The following is a 25,295-nucleotide window of genomic DNA, read 5'->3' on the forward strand; positions in this document are numbered from 1 at the left end:
TTTCATAGAGATCAAGTCTGAACACTGAGCTCAAAAGTTCTGAATAAGTTGATGACTATGCAGATTTTTCTCTTTTTCCCCATGACGGAAGATGAACAGTAGGATTCATGTGCCTTCAGCATTTTGCATGGGAAAGAATGACCCTTTCCTGAGGTTAGATTGTTCTCTCATCTATTCAGGTGGACAGAAGCAGAAGGTCCATCCTACACCACACACACACTAACATGGTGAGCTGTAATTTACAAGGCTCACTTACTTTTTAAAGGACCCTTTATCATATATCTCCAAACCAAAGGGATATACGTCCTTTAATGTTGTTCTTGAACAGATTTTATTACGCTAACAAATCAAGGAATTTCAAAATTAAATGCCTCCCCTTTTTCTTTTCCTTCTGTGCAAGGGTTTGGAAATGGTGCCTGAGCAGCGTGTGTGTCTATGAACTATATGTGCTGCAATACTTAGACATAAAGGGATGAGCTGAAGTCAGAGTCTGTGTCAGTGTGGAATTATCCTGGAGCCCAGATCTCCTTGGTGGGGGAGTACCCACACTGGAGTTCCTACTCTCGAATTTTCCAGTGAATTCTCTCATTAGGGGGAGGGTGGGTGGTGTTGGCCATTTTTCCCCATAAAGGATTATAGCAGTTACACCACCTCCTCATACTTGTGGTTACTCTTTCCCCTTCCAACCCTCCTCCCCCAAATCTCCCCGAGGCCCTTCGTTCTTGTACTGCTGTTCACCAGTATCTGGATGGCATAACCCCCCGCCTGACAGTGGTCCTTGAATCGCCTCTTCCGTGAGGAGTGGTGCATGGGTATATTTCCAAATTGCAGAAGGGATAGCAGTCTTTTTAGCTGCAATTCTGCTTCCCATTTAATTGAATAATAAAATACCCATTGACACCAGTGGTGAAGGCTCAAGGCCTATGTCGCCAGTAACTTCCACTGGCTTCTTTTATGTGCCTCTTCAAGAGGGGAGAAGAATCTATCCGAGCTTTGGCAGGTGAGCTGCCTCACTCCAGATCCACAGGGACAGGTGGTCACAGACATTGTATACAGGGTCTTGCGCAGGGTGGGAGGGACGATACCATCGAGGTGGTCTCTTTTGTGTACCCTCTTTCCAGGTGTGCACCGCTCTGCATGAGGCAGCAGCCTGGTGGACCCTCGTTTTTTATCATAAATTTTCATAGAGGTTCTGTCCAGCTAAACAGCCTAATCTGAAACGGAGTATTTTCCTTTGGTAGTCGTTGTGTAATGCCTGTCCCCTTCCTTGGAGTGGAGTCACTTACTCCATCCAGTTTGTCATCATTGGAATGCCATTAGGGGACACCTTCCTTAGCTGACAAAGAGGAAAAATTGATAGGTCTGGTTGGCCCAAAGACACAGATTCCTTATCTGAGTTCCATTACAGAGCTCAGCCAAGGACAAGACAGTGCTGGAGATGTTTCTAGATACATCTAAAAGACGTGCTTTTTAGCTCAACCAGAGAAGATATGGTCTTGATGCAGGAATTATACTGGGTGAGGTTCTCGGTCTGTGATGTGCAGAATGGTCAGGCTAATGGATCATAATAGTCTTTCCTAGCCTAAAAAAAAAATCTATGAAAGTATGACATTAAATCAAAGATTTCTCAGTTGAAGGCTAGTCTACAACTGGCTAAGTCAGAGAAACCCTCACACTGCTACTGTTGATTGGGGGTTCCAGATGCTGCTTTCCATTAAGCTGGATTTGAAGAGTCCCTAATTTTGAAGGACTACAAGGATCTGTCTTTTGTTTTAATCCTCTTCTTCTCCCCCCCGTCCTCCCCCGCCCACCCATTTGTTGAGCTGTGTACAGTGGAGACACAATAGTATAGTAATGCCAGAAATGGAGAGGACTGGCTCCGGGTTAGGGCATGGTGGTTTGGGAGGGGAGGTGCTTTCGTCAACTTCCTATTCTTCCCCCTGCTGCTCTGCAGCACTCTGCTGTGGAGTTTTTTGGCTTTACACAGGAGGCTGCCCTTTCCCTTGGACAGGTGACCCTATTGTGTAGCCTTGTGAAGCTTGGAAGGCCATGGATGGATTTTAGCTGATTTTGAAGTGCTGTGTTTGTGCACATATACCGTGTATAACAATCACAACCACTATCAATGTTTCGAAAGATTTCTTTTGGGATTATTTCAGGACAAAAGAATGCTTCCTTCACCGTTTGGCCTAATTTGTTATGACAACTTAGCAGAAATGAAACACCTGCACATTTTCACATTTAACGTTCATGGACCACCAGAGATGATAGATTATACATAATACATGCGCGTGTGCGCACACGCGTGTTCCTACTTAAATGTTACAGTTTAATGAAAGGTTTATTCTAGTAGTGTTTGAAAAAGAAAAGGGAGAGCCAAACTATTAAGTTACTGCTTTTCCATATGTAGCAGCTAGTCTAAATAAACAACATCAGGTAAATCTCGCCTATTGTAGGCCAGTCATGCTTGGCCCTTCGCTGGGCCTTCAGTGGATTGGATACAAGGAGTGTTCCCTCCCCAGCGTGTGCTCTGCCTAATGGTCAGGCACTGGTCTACAGTCCTTGCATTGAGGGGAGTGCAAAGATTGCATTACATACTCCCTTGTGGGCACATGGCTCCCACCACCAGCACTGTTTCATAGAGTGGGAGTGATACCTGGTGGAAAAAGGGGGGAGACAAATGTCTCCCATGAAGTGATGCAAAGCAATCAGGGAGATTTCAAGAAAAGTAACACTCTACAATAGAACGTTCCCTTGAGATAGTGCCCTTACTCTGCTCTGTGCATTGCAAATATCGTTTAGCCCTGTGAGAGCATGATGCTACTGTATATTTTAGACCGAAATTTGGTTTGAGTGTATTGTTTACTCTACATTTTTCTCATTTTGTGATGTTGGGAATGGGGGTGGGAGGGCAGTTTGTACCACAGGCAGAGTTCAGGGCTGACGTGTCTCACAGGGGAGGAAATAAGGTCTTATTCAAGAGTTCTTGATCATTCGCGTGAATTGAAGACCTGTCAAAATATAGCAGCATAAAGCATTACTTCAAAATCAAGGGCTAGGTTATGCCAAAGCTGTATTTTTCCCCAAACAGCTTTAGCTCACTGGTTACCTCCAAAGTGTCCCTTTTGGGAACAAAAATAAGGCTCCTTCCTATTAAGGTTAGATTGAGCTGTCAAAATGCAGCCTAGGGTAGATAAAGTTCGATCAGTTGTAAGCGGTGCATGTAGAGAGTCTGTTTATAAAAAATGTATGTTGTCTGGGCTTCACAGACATGCCATTCTCAGTTGATTTAGAAAAACTGAGGTGTTTACATAGTAACAAATCAAGGGCACTGCTATCAATCCATGTAAACCATGGGGGAACTGTAGTCTGACTCTTAGTAAAAGTGGATACAGGGATTGTTGCTCCTTAACGTGTGGTGTGGTTTAGTCTACATGCAAAATACTTGAACTGATTTTATTGGGGGGGTGTTTCATTGGTTTTAACATTTTAATTCCAACTCCTTTCTTGTTGTACATAGCGGCTAGATCAGTGTTATCAACCTTTTTGATACCAGGGACAGGGTTGCTGCCTTCCTAAACTGTCCGGGAGATCTCTGGGGCAGGTGCCGTGGACTGGTCATTGAGAAACACTGATATAGAAGACATAACCAAATGGACAAATACGATTAATTTTAATGAATTTGATTCTATTTTCAACTGTATGTAAGACAAATCCTGTTAACTGTTAAACAAATTGGCAGTAAGTGCAGTGAGGAGACAAGTTTATGAATATCTTGTGAAAAGAAATTATCTTAGCAGTTAGTCGCTATATCCTTTTGTGGATGCCACAAATAACGAGCGGTGCTGTTGCCTCATTAGGAGAGATCCTGATGGGATAGCAACCAAGGTGGTCAAAGCACGTTCTGCAAAAATGGTTTCTGATGGCACCGTGGTTCTTGTTGCATCTGTATTCCTGGTGTAGACCCTGATTGAGCAAAGCACATAAATGCAGGCTTAAAGTTAAACACATGAGTATTCCTGTTTGACTTCAGTGATATTACTTGCGTGATTTAAAGTAAAACATGAAACTTTGCTGAATCATGGCCTTAACTGGCCACAAGTGAAGATATCAATCAGTTTTTCAAAAAGTCAATCTTAATGGATAATTATCCATATCATAAAACTACCACATAGCTTAGACTGCTGTGGAAAGTGCCAATGTTGAAAGGGCACAAATGTCACAGCTTTCAGGTTGAAGTGCGTGATTGGCCCAGGGGGATGTATGTAAAGCACCTATCTGAGAAGTCTGTGGTGTTAGCCTCTTACTTCATGTGCCATGAAACTTGCCAAATTCGGCCACACATTTTAAAAGGCAGTAGAGGGAGGAGGCTGCAGCAGTGAGTGGTTTCTTTTTATCAAAATTAGCCAGATGTTCTGAGCAATTTTACCTTAATTAATTTAACAGCCTGTACTCTAACTTATGTATTTTGTCTGGTTTTAAAGTGTGTGAATGATGTTCTGCCATTGCAGGGAATCCATGGCCTAAGTATATTTATTATGGTTGTTTTTGTTTTGTTACAGGCTAAACATACTGTTGGCTGGTATGAACCCATTCTATTTCCATGCAGTGAACGTTATTTTACACTGTCTAGTGACTCTTGTTCTGATGTATACTTGTGACAAAGCAGTATTCAAAGACGGCCGACTGGCTTTTGTCACTGCTCTCTTCTTTGCTGTGCATCCCATTCACAGTGAGGCTGTAAGTATATATGTAAAACTGAGATAGTAGCTAAAAGAAATAGATGTTTATACTTCTTTAAAATAACAAACCTTTAAATAATACAAAACGTACCATTTGCTGTGACTCAGTATGGTATTTGCTTTGACCTATTAGAAACTATGGATATTTTTTTTATCTTAGGGGGGGAAAAGCTTTGAGTAAACTTCATGGCCAAGTTGCAGTATATTAGCTTATGTTGCTTTTCTACTAATTATAGGAAAATGCAAGACATCAAAATCTATAGAGACCTGGTTTTAAAATGACCACTGTTTTAATTCCCATGTAGTTAAAATGGATGGATGTTTTCTTTCAGATGAGGCTGTAGTTTCTTCTGTTTCCAGGTAGACTACAAGCATATGTCTAGTTAAGATACCGTATTCTGTAATGAACTATTGTAAACTAATGAGAGTGAAATGACTGCCAGTGCTGAGAATGTCTGAGGAGAGATTGCCTTTTATAACAAAAAAGCCATGAGCTTTACAGATCCTTCCCGTGTTGTCTCCATGAACTAATCAGCCAGGCTCCTTTAAATAATGCTGCTTTATAATATAAGTGAAGTTGTGACCCATCCGTGCCTAGGGTAGCCCACCTGAAAATGCCAAGGTTAGGGTAGGCTGCAAAAAGAGTAGATTCTCCCAGAACTGGTGGGTAACGCTGAAGTTAGATTCCACAAGCAGTCACAAACAGTGCTCTTGATGTCCCACAATGGTTATCATGAAGCTACAACAAGAAATATACAGCCTCTTTTATTGCATTTCAGTCTCGGCTCCCAATCAGCAACTAGGTCCAGAAAAGAGAGAGGTTATTTAAACTCTATTCCCTTTAGAAAAATGTTCTCCTGGTTTTCTCTCTCTCCTGCCCTCCCCCCCATTGCCAAATCAATTCAAGTTTGGATCTTACCCCAAATACCACGCTGCCAGCCAATCCTTTAGTAACTAAGATAAAAGGTTTATTATAAAAGGAAAGAAACAAATAAGAAGAGAGATGTTACATGGTCAAAGCAATCATGTACATACAAATGACTTCCGAGTCTATATATATCAGATTCTCAGCAGAATTGTGGAGTTTGCAGGTTTGTACAGTTCCTCTAGTGTACATCTAGTACCTGGATGCATCTCGGTCCTTTTGTTTCATGGTTTCAGTTGCAGATTAATTGATCCATAGGTAGGAAGCAGGAATGAAGACCAGATGGAGATGATGCAGCTCCCTTTGCCATGGAAAAGCCCAGAGTTCCCTGTCCATAGGCATGTTCCTACATGTCCTGATGACTCATGAGGTGTAAGCCCTGGGATCTTTCACTGGATTCATTGTACATTTGAGTTCCCTTGATGGGCAATTAAGCAGGCTTGGTGCTGCTGCCATCCTGCCTGGGGTTGTCATCCAGAAACACAACACAAGTTTGAAATACAAATACGCCATACATATTTAGTTTTGTATTTAAGTTCTGACACATACATATAAACGTGCTTATCAATCTTAGCGAATAATGAATTTTCCATTGGTACCTTGCATGGCATATCCTATACGATGTTTATTGGAATTCTGTAAAAATTGGTATTAGTAATATTATAAATGGTCGTTCCTAATTCACACCATGTCACAGAGGTGTTAGAGGAGGCAGGCTTTGAATTTATTTTTGTCTAGATCAGAATTTGGGGAGTTACTTTAAATCAAATGCCAAAGCTCTGAAGATAATTTATGTAATCTTAAAATAGCAAACACTTCAAAGAGTCTTTAATTTCCTTTATTTGCAGTTTCTGAATCTTTATGAAGTGGATTGCTGAAATATTTTGTAATGTGAATAATTATAAAGAAACTTGCCAGTTAGTTTGGAAAAACTCTCATACATACCAAGTTTGCAGTTGCAGTGTATTATCTTGTCTGAACTGATTATTAAATAACCTTTGGGTAATAAGCTTTCTGATAATGTAGGAGTGACTCTATTAGTCTTTGGGGTGGATTCTTATCTAAAAATCAGTTCTCACAGTAATCATTTTCTTTATTAAACATCTCAGTTTAGTGAATCAGGCATACATTTTTCATTTTGATCCCTATTTTTTCATAAAAATCCAACCACAATTATGTTCTTATTTTCTGTGCCACTTACATAAATGCTTTTAGGAAGAATTTAGCTTAGTTTTTTTTGAGTCTGTATAGTGTTATATTACACGCAATAACTTAATTACTGTATACCTATATTAGTAAAATACCAAAATGCCTACTCATTAGGATGTCTGGATGTAGGGAAGAGGAGAAAGACAGAAGGAAAAGAGGGGGAAAAAGCCCATAAAGCAAAGGTAATTGGTATGGATCATTGAAACAGTCTCTGAAGGGTTTTTTTAAGTGAAATTTTCATGTCTTTCTTTTTTCCCCCTTCTTAGGTAACAGGTATTGTAGGCAGAGCGGATGTCTTGGCTTGTCTACTATTTCTGTTGGCTTTTCTCTCCTATAATAGGTATGGACCTTTAATATTAAGTGTTTTGAGTTATTCAGAGACATGAGCTTTTTGGGGGAAGGAATCCATATAAAATCCAATTTATTTTATTTAAAACTGACAAAGCAACTCCTCTCAGCACATGCTGTTTTTTAAGTCACTCATTCTGTGTGTAAAAGTGCTTTTGGACTTTTCTTTTAGACATGCTCCCAACTTGCGGTGATAGTAATAAATAAATATATAGCCAGTTGCTGCAAACCCTTACATGATTGTATCAATGAAACGAATGGGAGTCACCTGACTGTGTTTGCAGCACTGGGCCTGTGGTTGAGAATATTTTGATGTTTTTAAAATTATGGAAATGAACTTGGAAAATGTTCAATGAATAAATATGAAAATACTTTACATTGAAATCTCTATATCAAATCTGTTTTGCAGGAGTGTGGATCAGCTTTATGTTGGGGAACATTTCCCTCCCACTGCCTCTCCATTCTTCTTGCTGCTTAGTTTATTTCTTGGGACCTGTGCAATGCTGGTGAAAGAAACTGGAGTCACTGTGTTTGGTGTGTGCTTGGTTTATGACTTGCTTTTCCTGTCCTACAATAGACTTAGACCGTAAGTAATCACTTATATTCAAACTTTTTATGTGCATAATATATAAAAATTATATACAGTATGATGGGTGAAATTCTGTCCCTATTGAAGTCACTGAGAAACTCCCATTGACTCCAGTAGAGCTAAGATTTCATCGTATATTTTATTTTATGTTTTGCCTGGTACTGTTGCTGGATGGGTAGGACAGATCACACTAGTAGAAGGTAAAGAAATGATCTCCAAAAACAAACAACTCAGTTATAGCTAACTTGAAAGGGGTTGATTTTTCACTTTTGTGTGAATTTTGACTGGTAGTATCAAAGTTTTAAAAAGTAATTGGCTTAATTTCTGCAGTAGCAGCACACTAAAACTCGGTAATTGTTTGTGTCGAAGTTATGTTTGATGCCCGTTTTAGTAATAAAATCCGATTTGATCATTCATTTCTTAATGTTTTATTTGTAACGTGAATGATGCTTAAATTGGAACTCTTATGAGCCCTCAAGCAATATCTTTAAATGTTTTCTGTTTTCCCCTCTGTAAATCTCAATTTGTTAAATATGGAAATATTTTAAAATCTGTTTTTGGGTGACTTGAGAATTCAACAGCTATCAACACTTAATTAAGAAAAATCAAATCCATTCAAGCTGATTTATCACCATCTTTATTCTGCCAGAAGTTATATGGCTTCTTATGGTGTTAGTGCCTATCAAAAAGTGAAGAACTTAACAGGTAGAACCTGTTGCGTCCATCTCTCCTCCAAACATTGTGTGTTTACATTTTCTACATCCCTGTCCCCTCTCTCATATTTTCTTTCCATTGACTTTAATGGGACTTGGATGAGGCCCTATGAAAAAATCCTTCCCCCCCCACAATTCGTATCAATCAGTAGTAAGCTATTATACATCACTAGGGTATTTCTTCCATCTTGATTCTAATACATAACTTGACAAACGGTGTGCCAGTGGCAAGTTATGGGCTTCTTTGGGGTTGGCAATTGGAATGCGTGTAGTGCCTACATCTACAGTGCATCATGTGGAGTTGCAGGAGCTGTGTGGCTAAGGATGGCAGAAATCTTTAATTATTCAGGGGAAAACTCATACACTTATTTTCTATTCCTCTTTTCCTTGGGTTCATATTCCAGCAGTCTCTAAACATTTTGTTTCCTTGCCTCAGAGACACTAAATAACAGTCACACCTGGGCCAGCGACCTTACAAGAATGAGGGACTCTGTGGCCCAGGTGTGATACATTTTAATATTCATTCTAATTTAGTGTAGCAGGTTATGGTGCTCAAAATTTTGTTTGTGTTTGCTTGATTTTAAGGGGTGGGAGAGAACCTGCAGCTAAATGCAGCTGAGACTTTCACGCACCCACTGTTTGTTTGAACCAGACCTTTTTTTCTTTAACAAGGAAGCTGCCACAAAGGATAATTGTCTAATGAAATATACTGCGTAATTTTTCACTCCTCATCGCTGTCACTGCTGTAAGACCTCTTGAGGTCTGTAAGAAAGATTAGTACTAATAATATCCTGTGAGGTTCTTGTATATGTTTGTAATACTGTAGTTTGTATGATAACTAAGAATCTATTTATCCTACCCTCCATAATGCCCAGTAGCAGTGAAGTAAATGCCAGATCTTTGCATGTTAACCGAAGGAATTGTATTGTATTAAGATAGCAGTTTGGGATAACTTTCTAATCTCCCTCTTTTAATGAAGTAAACATGAAACAAAAGAACCATCTCTTAAAAGGCCTCTTTTCCCCTTCCCACCCCATCTTCCCTTTTTGTGCTTCTCAATTCAATGAGTAATTAGGAGCAATGGAGGGGTGCATCAGAGGTTCGCACGGCAGCCTGTGGCTTCTCCATCTGCTTCGCTGCAGATTCCTCCGTCCAGCAGGGAGAATGGGAAGCACCGGTTTGCTCACAAAGGGACCTGGAACTCATGCCATCCTGCATCACCTGAAGAGCAACGGAGCAGCAGCCTTTCTATCTCAAACAAAGCTGTGCGGGCTATTCTTAGGTACTATATGCCACAAATGGTTCTAATTTCATTTTTTCCCCCCAACAGGGTTGTTTTATGTCTTTGTGTGTTGTTTTTTTTATGACAAGAATTGCTTTTAGTTTCTTCAGGCTTTTTTATACCAAAAAAATCTTGTAATTTTTGAGTGAGAGAAAACTGTAAATGAATACAGTTCTGCTTAAGAAGAAACAACATTTTACAGCGGAGAAGAATAGGTATTTTTAGAGAAGACCAGGCATTGGAGGGGGGGCTTTACCTCCCTTCCCTTCTCCCTCCCTCCCCACCACACACACAACTTATCTGGTGGGATGTGGTGCTTCTTTGTGTTTATCTTACCCTTCCGGAGGAAGAAAGGGTGTATGATCTTGGTTTGAAATTGGATAGGGGAGGCACACACACTTTTACCTCTACAATCTGGGGGTGAGTACAGTGCAGAGTTCAGAGAAAAGCTGTCATATATAAAAAACCAAAATATTAATTGCTAAATTTTGCTCTGCCTTGTGCTCAAGGATTAGATTATATGTAGACTTGGAAGAATTCTATTTTTATTTTTTATATGCTCAAGAATAGAATGAGATTTATTTGCAAGCATTTAAAAAATTTAAATGTTCACAATTTCAGGAAATTATGAGTGGCCTTTGAGTGGCAGTTAGTCAGTAAGCGGGGATAGCAAGGTGCAACTCAACGTCCTCTCTCAAATATTTGTGTGTCACTTTCTAAATGTCCTCATCTCTAATAGCATCTGGAAGCTTCTTTAATGGCTTCTCTTCCTTAGTAGGATACTGATACAGCCTGGCCGTAATTATTTTCTAATGTTATTACATGCTGCATTACTGGCTTTAAGAAGAATGCAGATGAGGTATTGTAGTAATTTTATTTGCGGGCGTAAGGAACACCAAAGCTGAAATTCTCAATAAATAGAGAGCCCATCAGCGGTTTACGTTTAAAGGAGTCTTTTTTTTTTTTTTCCTGAATACGATTGTTTGAAGTGCGTGTTTTCCCAGACGGAACAGATGACGACTCTTGCAGTACCTTCTAATTGCAGCCTGTCTAAGGCAGAATGCCTCTTTTAAAAGTCTGCTATAAAAATGTAGCTGCTTTTAGAAGCAGCCTATTGTGATTCTTTTTTAATCGCAAAATATTCAATGTGTTTTAAAATAAAAGGAAAAAATAATTAGCAATGGATGCTTTTTTAAACAAAAGAGAACATTTTCAAAAGAGCCGAAGTGACCTAGCCATGTGCATTCCATCATAAGTCAAAGGGAAATAGGTTGGTTTTGAAATAGTACCCAAAGGCTTGCAACACAGGTAAGGCTTTTTGGTAGTACTTAGACCAGCAAGGGCCAGCCAGACTCTTCCAGCAGAAGTCCCTACATCAGAACATATGCCACCTACAGTCCTTTTGGCAGCTTGTGTGCAAGCAATATTTCATAATTGTGAAATGGCCCAAGAAATCGGGATATTAACGTCTGGTTGTCAGCAATGTGTTAATCATGTCAGCAGGACTCATTAATTGTATAGTCCACAACTATGTTTATATTTATTTGCAAATTTCATTTCTTAATAGCAATAAGAAACGTGTGTGTGTGTGTGTGTGTGTGTGTGTGTGTGTGTGTGTGTGTGTGAGAGAGAGAGAGAGAGAGAGGGGAAAGGAAACAGGAGGAGGGGAAGTATTGTCAGCTGACCTGACCAGACGCTCTTGGCTTTTGATCTTGTGCCCTGTTATAACACACACAGCCAGCTGTAATTATCCAAAAATACTCTGCCTGGGTTACGAGAGTGTTTGTTTTATTATTTGAAGGGGGTAGGTAGGGGTGTGTGTGTGTGCGCACGCGCGCACATGCGCTGTGGTAGTGCTCAGATACCCCAATCAGAATCAGGAATCCCTATGGCTAACGACTGAGAGAGCCACAATCTCTCCCACAAAGAGCCTACGATAAATAAATTAATTAAATGTATTTTTCCATTTGCTTGACGCTACAGATGGAAAGGACTAAAGCTGCATTCAACAAATATGTTTTAAAAAAATGTTCCTTTCCTCCCCGCTGTCTAGGCTTTCTAGCTTACACTGAGAGGCATTATGATAGAGCTCCAACTAGCATATCTGGACTTCTGGGAGGAAGATACATTTTAAAATTTTTATATGGAATGCCCCTGTAATCCTTTCCTACTTGGAGAATTCAGTTCAAATATATTCTGTTCACATTACAAAATTGTAGGTCACTGTTTAAATTGTACCCTGCTCTGATCCAGATTATCAATTGGTGTAAATTGATTTAGCTCCTCTGAAGTCAGTAGAGCTTTACTGACTTTCTCTGGTTGAGGATCTGACCCTCTGACCCAACACACTCAGCCACTTGACTGATTCACTTGGAGGAGGAAGCTTGTGTACCTGAAATTAAATAATTGATAGTGTTGTGTGAAGGACAATAACAGAATGAAGATGAATTATTAAAGCAGTCTTGCAACAAGTATCCTAGTGTGATACACTGAGAATGTGAAACCCTGACGACTAGGAGACCCGTAATAATGGGTTGGGGCGGAGGTCCTATGTGGCCCATATCTTGGAGGGAGTGTTGTGAAGTCACTACTGGCTTTTATGAGTTTCGCTATCCTAAACAAGCTGGAAATTCTCTCTCCTAGCCCTTCTGTTACTAAACAGTTGGCTACCACTGGCAACTGATCTGTGTTTAGGACAGAACTGATCCCATACAGAAGTTTCTGAAGCCTGGAAGAGAGGATACTGTTCATGGTGCCTCTAGTAGGGCATCCCTTATTAGCCAGTTCATTAAGCAGCATTGACATTTTTTCTTGTGTTGTGTCAATATCCACTGTAAATACAGGCTGTTATATGCAAATCATTAACATGACAGACCATGGTATCTCTGTGTCACTAATCCATAGGGTAAATGGTCCCACATACTAGAGAACTTCTAGGATGCGGGTTAATACAGAGTCCTGATGGTCTACCTTGACAATCTGAATTTGCCTGTGGTTTTTTGTTTTAGGGGGGTTGAGGATTTGGTAATCTTGCATTTATGGAAAATAATCCTTCCTTGTTTCAAGTGGAAATGCGCTTGATTCTAGTTTTGCTTAGCATTGATCTTTCATGTCACAAAACCACAAAATAAATTAGTGCAGTTGGCCGGTCTCTGCTATTTCTGATTTGGTCATCTCTAGAGAAGAGGAGTTGCAGGAAAATAGAACTGTGAAGAAGACTCCAGGATTTTTTGCTGAAGATAAAGGTAAATGGTGCCCAAGTGCCAACTGCTTTAAGGGATAGAGAATGGTAGTGGTGGGAAACAGCCTACAAAATTGGATTATCAATGTAGGTTTTTTGCTGCATCCCAAAAAATCTTGAACTGCTAGTAAGCACAGGTGACCATGCTGTTTTAAGATATGGCAGGCTGATGGGTTGCCCAAATACACAGTCCAATATCTTGGCTTGGGACTTCCACTCTCTGTCCTCTTTTCTTTTTTTGGGTGTGTCCATCTCTTTGTCTATATTTCCTACTCTGTCCGATACTATGATGAAAGCCACCAATATAGATTTATTTCTTCTTTATCCCTCTCCTCTGTTTTGGCCCATTTCTCTTATCTTCTCTTTCCTCTTTTTTTTTTTTTTTTTTTTTTTTTTATTCGCTGTGTTCTGTCTGTTTTTTCTCTTTTGTTTCAACTTCTCTTGAACTCCCACTCCCTCCCTCCAGCTTTATATTCTCCCCAAAAACATCCTTTTTGCAACATCGCCCCCTTCCATATGGGGGAAGCCTCCATTTTTCTCTCTCCCTGCAGAGGCAACTGCAAAAGGCAAGCTGTGTTACTGCTGCAGAGGGAATCTGTCCAGCATGCTAATTAGCATCAGATTTTCCCCCAGCTGCCCCTTTTGAGTTTTAAAGTGTTTCTGTGCATAATGAATCAAGCTCTTATATGCATAACCATTTTTAACAGAAAAAGAGGTGTAATTGGGTGACCCTTCCAGCTTTCCTTTTTAGACAGTTGTGCGTAAAGCTCTCAGGAGCCAAAGCACAGTTTTGACCATTAGGATGGCCAGTTGCCTGCTGCTCATGGTACAGCCAGCCTGAGGCTGAAAGCCTGATAGGGTGTATTTGTGTGATAGATCCATTATGCCTGAGAACTTTGGGAGAATGCACTGGAGGGATCAATGCAAACTATTATGATTCAATATATCCTAATGTTTTCTTATGATTCCCCCATTCCCCTAATACATCTGTACACACCCACTCAGAGCTTTCCCCTTCCACATCACTCTGATACATTACGTGAATAAGAGGCTGGTTTGCTCCAGACACCAGTGATATTCATCAGGTGTCCTCCATGAGCAGTTTGGTATACTAAGGGTTTTGATTCTCTGTTGCCTTGCGCATTTTTATACATTTACACCAGTGCAAAGTGAGTTTAAAATGTTGCTAAAGCAGGATAACATTTTACATCCACTTTGCACTGACTATGCACTGGATTAAATCACTGAACCGAATTCAAGGCAAGGAGGGTCAGACTCTTTGTGTTTACTGTTTCTCCCCACTTCTGCATGGTGCTCTGTACAACTTGGGATGTCTGTATTTAGGATTTGCTAAATACTTGGTAATGCAGAGCTGAAGATCATAGTAGTGTTGTTTACTCATGAGTTTCTAATGTTGCTGCTGAGCCTGGCCAGGCTTCCTATCCTATCAGGAGACTAAGAATTATCTAGATGTGTTTATCATAAAGCTTATTGGAAATGTCTTTGGTGCTTTGTGACTACATAAATGGAGCCATGTGGAAGAGAGAGAGAGAAATTTTTTCAGTAGAACCCTTTTGTGCTTTCATTCAAAATGAGCAATACTGCCTTTCTCCAAAGTTTTTAAAAGGTTTAAAACTTGTCTCAACCTAAAGGGTCTTCTTTGGTAATCTAGCCCTTGCTCCAAATTCTGGGTTCATCCAGGGTAGCATAAAGGTATATTTGTTGCTGTAATGAGTGTGATGTTAATGAGATATAATACAAGACTAGATCAATTTATCCAACACCTGATTGTCTGAAGTCTGTCTGCCAATGACAGTGAAAAATAAATGTGCCACCATATCCCCAAAGCCATAACCTCTCCAGTTTAAAGAGACGCTGTCAGTTATTAATCACATTGAAAAATGTTTATCTATTACTGCTACATGTAAGAACTAATAAGATTACTATAACTCATAGGTTCTCAGTCTGTGGTCCATGAACCTCTAGTGGTCTGTGTAGAGCTGGCCAGTCACATGGTACTGGCCTTCCTCTTCCTTGTTTCCAGTTGCTAAATCCCATTAAAAAGCAGCTAAAATATACATGAAATACTTCTCCATATAAGCAATTTTTCTTTGGTCACCATAGGTACATTACATGGCCATGAATAGGGAAGTGTCCAGGAGATAGTCTATTAAGATGTTATCTACACTATGGAAAACATTGAAAATCCCTCTTAATTTTTTCCTCAAATCTTTTTAAATTTTAATTTTGTGCCTTTTGACAGCACATTGCATATAGCCAGTTCCATTGATTCTCCTATATAGTCAGTACTCTGGTTTGTATGGGTCTTTCACACAAAAACAGGGAGGAAAAGGTGTTTTTCACAATTTAAAAAAACAAAAACAAAACAAAAACAAAAAACCCCACAAACATTGTCAAGGGGAATTGGGCATAGATGTGGCATCTGAAAATGTTAATTCACTTTTCAAAATGGGCTAGGTTTCTAGTTGGTGATGGGCCTTTAATGGAAAAATACAGTTTTGCACTGCTTATTGTGTACTATAATTCAGTGGTTCTCAACCTTTCCGGACTACTGTACCCTTTCAGGAGGCTGATTTGTCTTGTGTACCCCAAGTTCCACCTCACTTTAAAAACTACTAGCTTACAAAACCAGATGTAAAAATGTAAGTGTCATAGCACACTAGTACTGAAAAATTGCTTGCTTTCTCATTTTTACCATATAATAAAATAAATCAATTGGAATATAAATATTGTACTTACATTTCAGTGTATAGAATATAGAGCAGTATAAACAAGTCATTGTATGAAATTTTAGTTTGTACTGACTTCGCTAGTGCTTTTCATTTAGCCTGTTGTATAACTAGGCAAATATCTAGATGTACCCCCAGAAGACCTGCGTACCCTCAGGGGTGCACATATACCCCTGGTTGAGAACCACTGCTGTAGTTAACAGAAAGTGGATTGATGTTACGCTTAATAATAACTTTATCATGTATATTACTGCTAGAGCCGACTGAAAAACGCTGAAGAATTTTAGTGGTGACAGTTATGGGCATAAATATCATTATCAATAACTAGAGCTAGCTATGTAACTTTTCATTTGCTCCTCTCCCACTGTCTCAGTGAGTCTCAAACTTATTTGATCACTCCCCACTTCTTTGTGTCTATAAGAGTTTGTGCTCCCTTCGCTCCCAGGTGCCTAGCCAGCAGGCGCTGCTCTCCAGTCAGCCAGCTCTGAAGGCAGAGCAGAGAATGGCAGCTGCTGGCTGGTTGCCCAGCTCTGAAGGTAGCACTGCCGCCAGCAGCAGTGCAGAAGTCAGAGTGGAAATACCATACCATGTCACCCTTACTGCTGCGCTGTTGCTGCTGCTGTTGCTGCTGGTGGTGCTGCCTTCAGATCTGGGCAGCTGAAGCATGGTGGCTGCTGGCTGGGAGTCCAGAGGTGCAGGAGCTATGAACCTCTAGGTTTGGCAATTCATAGCCCTGGAACCTCTGGGCTCCCAGCCAGTAGCTGCCAGGCTCCAGCTGCCCAGCTCTGAAGGCAGTGCTGTTGCCAGCTGCAGTGCAGAAGTACAGCTGCCCTTACTTCTGCTAGCTTTCAGAGCTAGGTGCCTTGGCTAGCAGTTGCCACTCTCTGGCTGTCCAGCCAGTGCTTAATTTGTGCTGGGGCTTGCTGTGGCTGAGCTCTGGCACCTCTTTTTCATACAAACTAAGCACAGGTGGGAGGCCGTGCGCTCCGGGGCCGATGGAGAGGGGGTGCCTGGGGAGCCCGTAGGGGCCAGAAGTGATGGAGGTTTGGGAACCTTTGAACTATCTAATGAATGTGTGGGGTGCAGTTTTGTGTTTATTTGGGGTGAATAATTATTTAGCTAATCTGCATGGAAATTCTTTGTTTTGTTATACTTTAGTGCAAAGTTTTGAGGTAGTAGCATGAGACTTTTATCCATCTTGATATATATCTTCTAATATATATATCTATATCTCTTGATGTATATCTTCTAAACTCATTCTGGTTGAGTAAGAGCTAGAACATTGTCATTTAATTTATGACAGCGTAGCCCCATCTCTCTCTCTGTAATATATAGGAGTAGCAACACAGTATTAATTCCTTTTGCAGTATACTGACCCATTTCAAGATCCACATAGATAGTTAGTTAAGAATAAACTAAATATTGATTAGATTGTGTTGTAGTTGTTGTGCTTTCTTTTTAATTCACGCTTTTGTTTAATTGAATCCTTTGAAAGCTTAAAACTGAAATCTGTTTCCTAACAGAAAATGGTGAGCTCCTGATTTGGGGGGTGGGAGGGGCGGTGTATAATATAGCTGATCATAGGACTTGGGCTCTTAAGTGCTTTTTGAAAATTTTAATCTGGGTTCATATTTGATAGGGTTCTTTCAAGGAGCACTCTTAGGTCCTGGTGTTTGGTGATTCTGTGGATGGAACTCTTCCTTTTAAAATCAACACTAGGCCAATGTCCAGTGTGTTCTTCAGGAGCATTGTGTTGCCATTCCCCTCCCCAAAAGATGACAGTGATTTTATTTGATTTAGGATAAGACAGAAAGTGTCCATTTAGAGTTGCTGAATGTGTATTTTAGCTCACTTCTCAGTGTTATAGGATACAGGAACAAAAAGACTGGTCCAGATTCAATTAAGTCAATATGGTTACTCCAGGGATGAATTTGGCCTGATAAATAAACCATCATCTGTCTTCTTGTTCCCTCTTGCTGTACCATGTAAGCAAATTGCAAACAGGCTTTAATGTATTGTGTATACCAGGCAGTATTAGTTTGGACTGCTGACTGATACATGATCAAGAAAAGTATGATGGGGTCATACTGTATCTTCCTTATAGCCCAGTGAAGCTCACAGATCCTGTTTCAATTCAAAGAAATGCCAATCTCAGCGTGCAGCAAGGAGGGAGAGGGAAACTGTTGTGTGTTTTGTCTTGCCTAAGTTACCGTAGCAACAGAGCTTAGCTTGTTGCCATGGAAATAGTTAGACTATTAGGGGATAGCTCAGCCAGTCCTGGCTGGGTTTAGTGTTTGTTCAATAAAGACGTTCACTGTGTTGCATCTCTCTGTGATCCTGTGCTGATTTCTCTCTCTGAATACAAGCAATTAAAAGGAATTCAACATAACAAAAGTGGCAACGGAGGATGGGATCAACCTGTGCTGCACCGACAAAAAAAGTAAGTCAGTGTAAGGAAAAAAACCTTTTTGCTGTTTTGGGGGCTGAGCTGTTTACATTGACCATTCAAAATAAAACAGGCACTGCTTTGTTCTGACGGAAGTGAAGCAGACAGAAACAAAGCAGTGTTAGCGAATGGAAATCACCAGCAATTGTTTGAATGATCCCAACACATGTGAATAAAAGACACTAAAAGACAAGAGAAAGAAAGGGGGGGGGAAGAAGACGGGCAGCAATGGCTATCTTTACAGGGCCCCTGGGACCTTTTGTTGAGACTCGAGAATTGGAACTCATATACTGAGCGTTTTCAGATTTTTGTTGTTGCAAATGAAATTACAGATGCAAAGAAGGTGCCCATTTTCTTAAGTGTTGTAGGAGCTAAAACCTACACTTTATCGCGCAGCTTAGTGCACCCTGATAAGCCAGAGACAAAATGTTACAGTGACATTGTGAAAATCCTGGAGGCACATTTTTCTCCAAAACTGCAGAGAGATTTAGGTTCCACAAAAGGAATCCAGAAGAAGGTGAAACAATTGTGCAATTTGTAGCAGCTCTGAAGAAGCTTGCTGAGCACTATGAATTTAATGTTTTAAATGACACCCTACTTGATAGGTTAGTGTGTGGTCTGCACAATGAAGCAATACAGAAGTGCCTATTGACATAGGCCCAGCTCACCTGGCAGAAGGCCATTGAAATTGCAATCTCTATGGAGCTGGTGGCAAAGGAAGCCCAACAGCTAAGTGCAGTGAACAGAGTGCATAAGGTGTCACAAGAACTTATCCACCAGACAGTGGGGAGCTGGGAATGTTACCGCTGTGGGAAGACAGGTCACCATGCATCGGAATGCTGGTGTAAAGACCTAGTGTGTCAACAGTGTGGCAAAAGGGGATACATTGAGTGTGCCTGCAAACGAAAGAAGAGTCAAACAGAATAGGCAAACCAGAGAAAAAGAAGCCTGCTCCCTGGCGGACCAAAAAGAAAAATCTGCACACAGTAGAGCAGACTCAGGATGATCAAAGTGATACCCAGTCAGAAGAACTGCCACTCCATGTCTTGTTCATGGCAGTTGACTTACATGAATACTGGGTAACCCTGCCGTTGGAAGGTAAACCTGTACGCATGGAACTGGACACCAGTGCAGCAGTTTCGCTGGTCTCAGACACTGTGTATAAGGAGAAGCTAAAGCATCTCCCGCTTAAGTTAACAAAAAATTGTTCTGAAGATGTACACTGGAGAAGCTGTAGCCATGCTGGGCACTACTGATGTTAAGGTGGAGCTCAATGAACAGACTGCTAAATTGCCACTCTTTGTGGTGGAAGGCAATTACCCAGCCTTAATGGGAAGGTCATGGCTTAGGAAGATCCAGCTGAAATGGGCAGAAGTGCACAGGATGGCTAAAGAAGAAACAGGCCTGACAGCTGTATTAAAGAAACATGCTGCTGTTTTTGGAGAGGACTTGGGAAGTATGAAGGGGATCACTGTGAAATTGAACATTTTAAGCCTGACATTCAACCAAAATGTCCAAAAGCCAGAACTGTGCCATATGCCATCAGGCCAAAAGTTGAACCAGACCTGCAGTGCCTGGTCAAAAATGGAGTCCTAGTACCAGTTACCCACTGCCAATGGGCAACCCCAATCGTTCCAGTATTGAAGAAAGATGGCTCCATTTGGATTTATGGGGATTTTAAGGTCACTGTTAACCCGGTGTTTGTGTGCAGAGCGTTACCCTCTTCCCCGCATCGATGACCTCTTTGGTGGCTTGGCTGGTGGACAAAAGTTCAGCAAGATTGATCTGAGTCAGGTGTATTTGCAGATGCACGTCAATGAGGAGACCCAAGAGCTATTGACTGTTGTGACACACAAAGGGCTGTACCGATACTGTCGCTTGCCCTTCGGAATAGCGTCTACTCCAGCTTTATTCCAGAGGACTATGGACCAGATCTTGAGTGGTTTGCCAGGAGTCCAGTGCTATTTTGATGACATCTTGGTCACTGGCAAGAATGAGGAGAATCCCCTTAAGAACTTGGAGGCTGCCCTACAAAGACTGGAAGAGCACGGCCTATGAGTCCGCAAAGACCAATGTGAATTCTTCCATCCCTCTGTTGAATATTTGGGACATATCCTAGATGCTACTGGCCTTCATAAGGCTTCTGCAATAGTCAAAGTTATTGTGGAAGCTCCACCTCCTCAAAACGTAAGCCAACTTCACTCTTTTTAGGGCTATTGAATGTTTATGGAAAGTTTATTCCACAGTTAGCAACACTACTAAAACCTCTATATGAACTCCTTGGCCAGAACAAGGGCTGGAAGTGGACTGAAACCTGTGATGTTGCATTTAACAAGGCTAAACACACATTGCTAAGTTCGAAGGTTCTGACTCATTTTGGTCCATCCTTACCTCTATAGTTGGTGTGTGATGCCTCCCTTTATGGAGTGGGAGCAGTCATGTCACACATTATGCCTTCGGAAGAGGAGAGACCCATTGCTTTTGTCTCACACACCTTAAGCAAAGCAGAAACTAAGGCTGTGTTCAGACGGATGGCGGTGATTATCAATCTTGATCGATTGAGCGGTCAGTGAGACCTGATCAATTGATCAGGAAGTCGACTGAGTAAGTCCACGCCCTCAAGTAGTGTAGCGCTGAGCTGTTCCCGTTTGGCTCAGCTCAGTGAGAACAGCGCGCAGAAGGGAAGCAGAGCAGTCGATGTCAGTTACGCAAACTATTCTGTGTAGTTTGCGTAACTCCCGTCGACTGCTGCTGAATCGCGCGGTAAGTGTGAACCAGCCCTAACTGTGCCCAAATCAAACGTGAAGCACTGGGAATCCTTTTCAGAATTTGGAAATTTCACCAGTACCTGTTTGGATGGAAGTTCACACTTCTCACCGACCATCGACCTCTAACATCAATTTTTGGACCACACACAGGCATTCCACCATTGGCTGCTAGTCATATGCAACAATGGGCATTGTTGCTTTCTGCACACACACATGAGATCAAACATCGGAAATCCATTCTGCACTGCAATGCAGATGGTATCTCAAGACTGCCTTTAGCAGTTAAACATCAAGATTGTTTGTCAGTGTTGCAATTTAGAGCTGTGAGAATAGCTGATTTTTCAGTTTGCTGGCAATTCCAAAAAATTGGGGGGGGGAAATGGTTGAGACTGACCCAAAACCAAGACTTTTCTGAATTTTTAATGAATTGAAAAAGTCGGGAAAATTTTTTTGTTTCAGGTTGAACAAAATGAAACATTTTATTTTCAGGCATTTTTTACCTTGAGATAGGAAACTGCTCCTTGCAATTTTTTTTATGTCAGAGGGCAATTTTATAGCAATCTGCAGATTAGAATGTCTGTTATGTTTTAGCACAAACAGATGGACCATAAAATAGCCCCTATTGATCAATGAATGGTGATTATGAAAGTGTTTAGAATACAATTACTGCTACGCTTCCTTTATGTAAAGCTATATCTATTTTGTCGTTCCCCCGCCCCCCCCTCCACACACACACACACACACACACAGATTCCACTGAGTTAAATGGGAGCAAACGGGATTTGGTTGTTTTAGTTTACATGAAGAGATGCATTATACACTATTTTTATTTAAAATTATCATTTTTTAAAGTAGCCAGCATACAACTAAAAAGAAAAAAACGAGTGTATGAACAACAATGCTAACATCTACCTTCCCCATTGTTGTTCCGTGTGTGTGTGTGTGTGTGTGTGTGTGTGTTTTATTTATATATATATATATATATATATATATATATATATATCCCCTATCTGATTTCTGTTTCTTGCATCTGATGAAGTGGGTTGCAGCCCACGAAAGCTTATGCCTGCAGAAAATAAATTTTGTTAGTCTTTCAACTGCTACAGGACTCTCGTTGTTTTTGCTGTATACAGACTAACACAGCTACCCCTCTGGAACATTTTACAGCAGTCGTTTTCCATTTCCCAAAACCAACTTCCCTATCAAATTTTTCATGCTTAGAGTTTTCTGCACTGAAATAGGTCAATCTGATAAAGCTTTTGATTCAGTCATTGGCCATCTTTTTCTGTAAAGACAGCTGACTTTATAGTCCATGTGAATCAAATTGTAGGAGTGAGGTCTGCCTCAGTAACTGATTTATGTCCTAACACAGGATGTTTTATATAAGAAAATAAAAGTGAAGAAACAACATAGATGTTGACCCTGCCAAATACTTAAAAACACTCATAACTCTGCTCCCCTGAATGGTTTCACTGAAGGCAATAGGATTATTTTTGAACCAAGTTTTGCATGTGTTAAGTGCTTTGCAGCAGCAGGTCCATAGTGTATGATGGCTGCTGTTCCTTTTAGCCCACTATCCATAAACTTACATGGGGCTTGGGGACAGCTGTGTAGAAGTAAATTGTGGCTCTGTCCTATGCTTGGTTTCAACAAGTTTATGCATTCTGTTGGACATGGAGTTGCTATGTAATCATCTAAGACTACTGAGATAACTTTATGAAGACTGTATATGACCTGATCAGTGAGGTGATGTTATTGTATGAATGCACTGCTCCAGTTTAATAGGGGGCTGCTGAAAAACAAGAAGGAAAGCATCATAATGGATCTAGATAAGAACCTCCGAGTAATTACAGAACAATTCCCTATTTCCAGGCTCCAGCCCAAAGTGTTTTGCCAGGATAGGAGCCTAGCGCTCAAAAGACCATTCAACAATTAAAAAGCCACTCCTAAGGAGAGACAATTGTCAAGGGCTGTCCAGGTGGGACAGACTGACACAGAGAGAGGCTCTGCAGAGAGAGTCTGAGTCTCCCTTCACCAAATTCAGGGAATGGTAAGCCTCAGGGAGAGGCAAGGGTACGTATACATTGGTGTATTGTTTTGAGATCTGTTTTCTTCTAGATGGTTTGGTTCTAAATAAATAATACTTTGCTTAACAAAGGCTGTTTGGTTACTGTTTACCGCTTTCATTGCTCCCAGAGGGAACAGAACTGCAGGCACTGAAGACAAGCAGGCCTGCTTAGGTAATCACAGTTGATTGTAGGGGATTGCAGACCTGTATCCTTTCTGGGGGGGGAACACCTGATTCCACCCCAAGAGAGGTGGTGGCTTGAGGCCTGAGACCAGAGGGGGATGCTCTCCGAGACCAGGAGAGGTCAGAAGTGCAGCTAGCCTTGAAACCCTAACATGTTTCCCTGGTTGTGTTATGTAATCCTCTTACAGTGACTATGTTACAATGTCACTGCTCTTTCCATTTTAGTGATTGCTGAGGGTTTGCCTACATGGAGATACAGTGGATAGCAAACTGGGGTGTAAATCTATAGTGCAGTAGCTTGCTGCATGCTAACTGGCGGCAGGGCAGCCCTGCTACCACTCATTAAGTTCTGCGCTTTGACCTATTGCTGTTTGGAACTTTTAGGGTGAAATAGCAGAGTCCACATGGTGACTTAGTACACTGGTGATTTATACCCCAGCTTGCCATGCACTTAGGCTCTGAGTCAGGTCCAATCTCCCTCAGTGAGAGGCATCATAGAGCTTGAATTTGACTTCCAATTTTGACCTTCTCTAAACTTGCTATTTTGGAATGGTTTTCCCCATGCGAATCTCTTCTCTGACACTGGCTATTGACACTTGCACCTGATCTGTCTTTTTATTGTCAATATTCAGGAAGGGATGATGCACTAAGAATAATATGACTCTAGTTCTAGTTCTTTGCCCTTCAGAAAATGGTGTCTGTTTTTATCCTTGTTATGCTGTGACAATAGAAAGGATTGAGCATTACCATAGTCTAGAAAGACGAGATGAAGGATGTTCTTAAGGTTATAATGTAGGATTGGGACTCCGGAGAACTGGACTCAATTGCTGGTTCTGCCACAGATCTTTGTGTCACCTTGGGCAAGTCACTTAATCTCTTTATACCTCTGTCCACGTTCTATAAAGTGGGGATAATATAATTTCTTCCTCCCACCATTTGTCTTTATATATATAAATTAAAAAAAAAAGACTGCTCCTGCCCTGAAGAATATGGCCTTTACTATGTGAATTTACAGTATGCAGCACACCAGGTATCAATCTTTTGTTGGGGCCTCGAGGTGCTACTTCAGTACAAATATTAAATAATGAGGTAGTAATTGTTTGCTAATTAAAGTTTGGCAAAAATAATACTTGTGTGGAAACCTAGATAAGCAATTTTTTTTTGTCAGCATCACTTATACATTAATCATATTCGTGCCAATTAAACACAAAACTACATTAAAAGAATACTATTAAAGTTGCAAAGGCAGCAATCAAAAGTTAGGAAATGCCAGAAATAAGGTTTCAGTACAACCTTAATTGGGTCCTCTTGTGTGTATACATTATTGTACAATCTTAACTACACAGTCACATGCTATTTATTCCACAGGACCCCTGCCTCATTTAGTGCATAAAATGTATGATGCTCACTTAATGAGCAGCTATTCAGTAGTCTGATTTCACCCCTGTCCTCCCCCCATTTTTTATTTTGCGGCCCCAGGCCTACTTTCAGACTTTGCTCTGAAGACAGGAGTATTAATTTCCTCCTGAAGTTTTTTATGCACTGCCACCCTTAATTCCAGTATTTCCTAACTATTGAATGCTTAACTTTGCAACTTTAATAATGCTTTTTTTAATGCGTGTTTTTGTGTGATTTCCTAGCTTTTTAAAAAGCAAACTGAAAAAACAGAAATTCCGCCTTGTGGCATTATATTGACACCCCCATGGTTCTTTTTCAGGCTTGGAATCTTTAGAGCCACAGCATGCACCTCTGCCATTTGCACTTTGCAGTAAGTTGTCATATAGTATGTGAACCAGTGCTAGGTGGGATGACACACACACTTTACTAGTGGGTTTCACAGGTATAAAGTTGGGGGAATGGTGAGACTTAGGAGTCTTGGCTTCTATTCCAGGCTCTGGAGGGGAGTGTTCTGTAGTGGACACAGACTATTCTGCCCTGTCCTATTCTTGTCTCTTCCCCACACAATGAATCTTCATCCCACTCCCATTCTCCTCACTTAGCCAGTCTTACTCTCCACTTCTCAGGCTTGTT

General features: G+C 40.8%; 1 protein-coding gene across 4 annotated transcripts in view; it reads left to right on the plus strand.

The window, feature by feature from the left end:
- Positions 1-25,295, plus strand: part of TMTC1 (transmembrane O-mannosyltransferase targeting cadherins 1) — a 191,137-nt gene that overhangs the window by 14,699 nt on the left and 151,143 nt on the right. For 3 of the 4 annotated variants that reach the window (XM_067536271.1, XM_067536272.1, XM_067536274.1), the window contains exons 2-5: positions 4,563-4,740; positions 7,143-7,216; positions 7,634-7,810; positions 9,602-9,808. In XM_067536271.1, the coding sequence (XP_067392372.1) occupies positions 4,563-4,740; positions 7,143-7,216; positions 7,634-7,810; positions 9,602-9,808 (636 nt within the window). The remainder of the gene's footprint in view (positions 1-4,562; positions 4,741-7,142; positions 7,217-7,633; positions 7,811-9,601; positions 9,809-25,295) is intronic. The other variant, XM_067536273.1, reaches the window with a different exon arrangement.

The sequence above is a fragment of the Emydura macquarii genome, unplaced genomic scaffold, assembly GCF_026122565.2.
Source record: "Emydura macquarii macquarii isolate MOO-44397 ecotype Brisbane River unplaced genomic scaffold, CSIRO-AGI_Emac_v2 contig_3530, whole genome shotgun sequence".
Taxonomy (NCBI): Eukaryota; Metazoa; Chordata; order Testudines; family Chelidae; genus Emydura; species Emydura macquarii.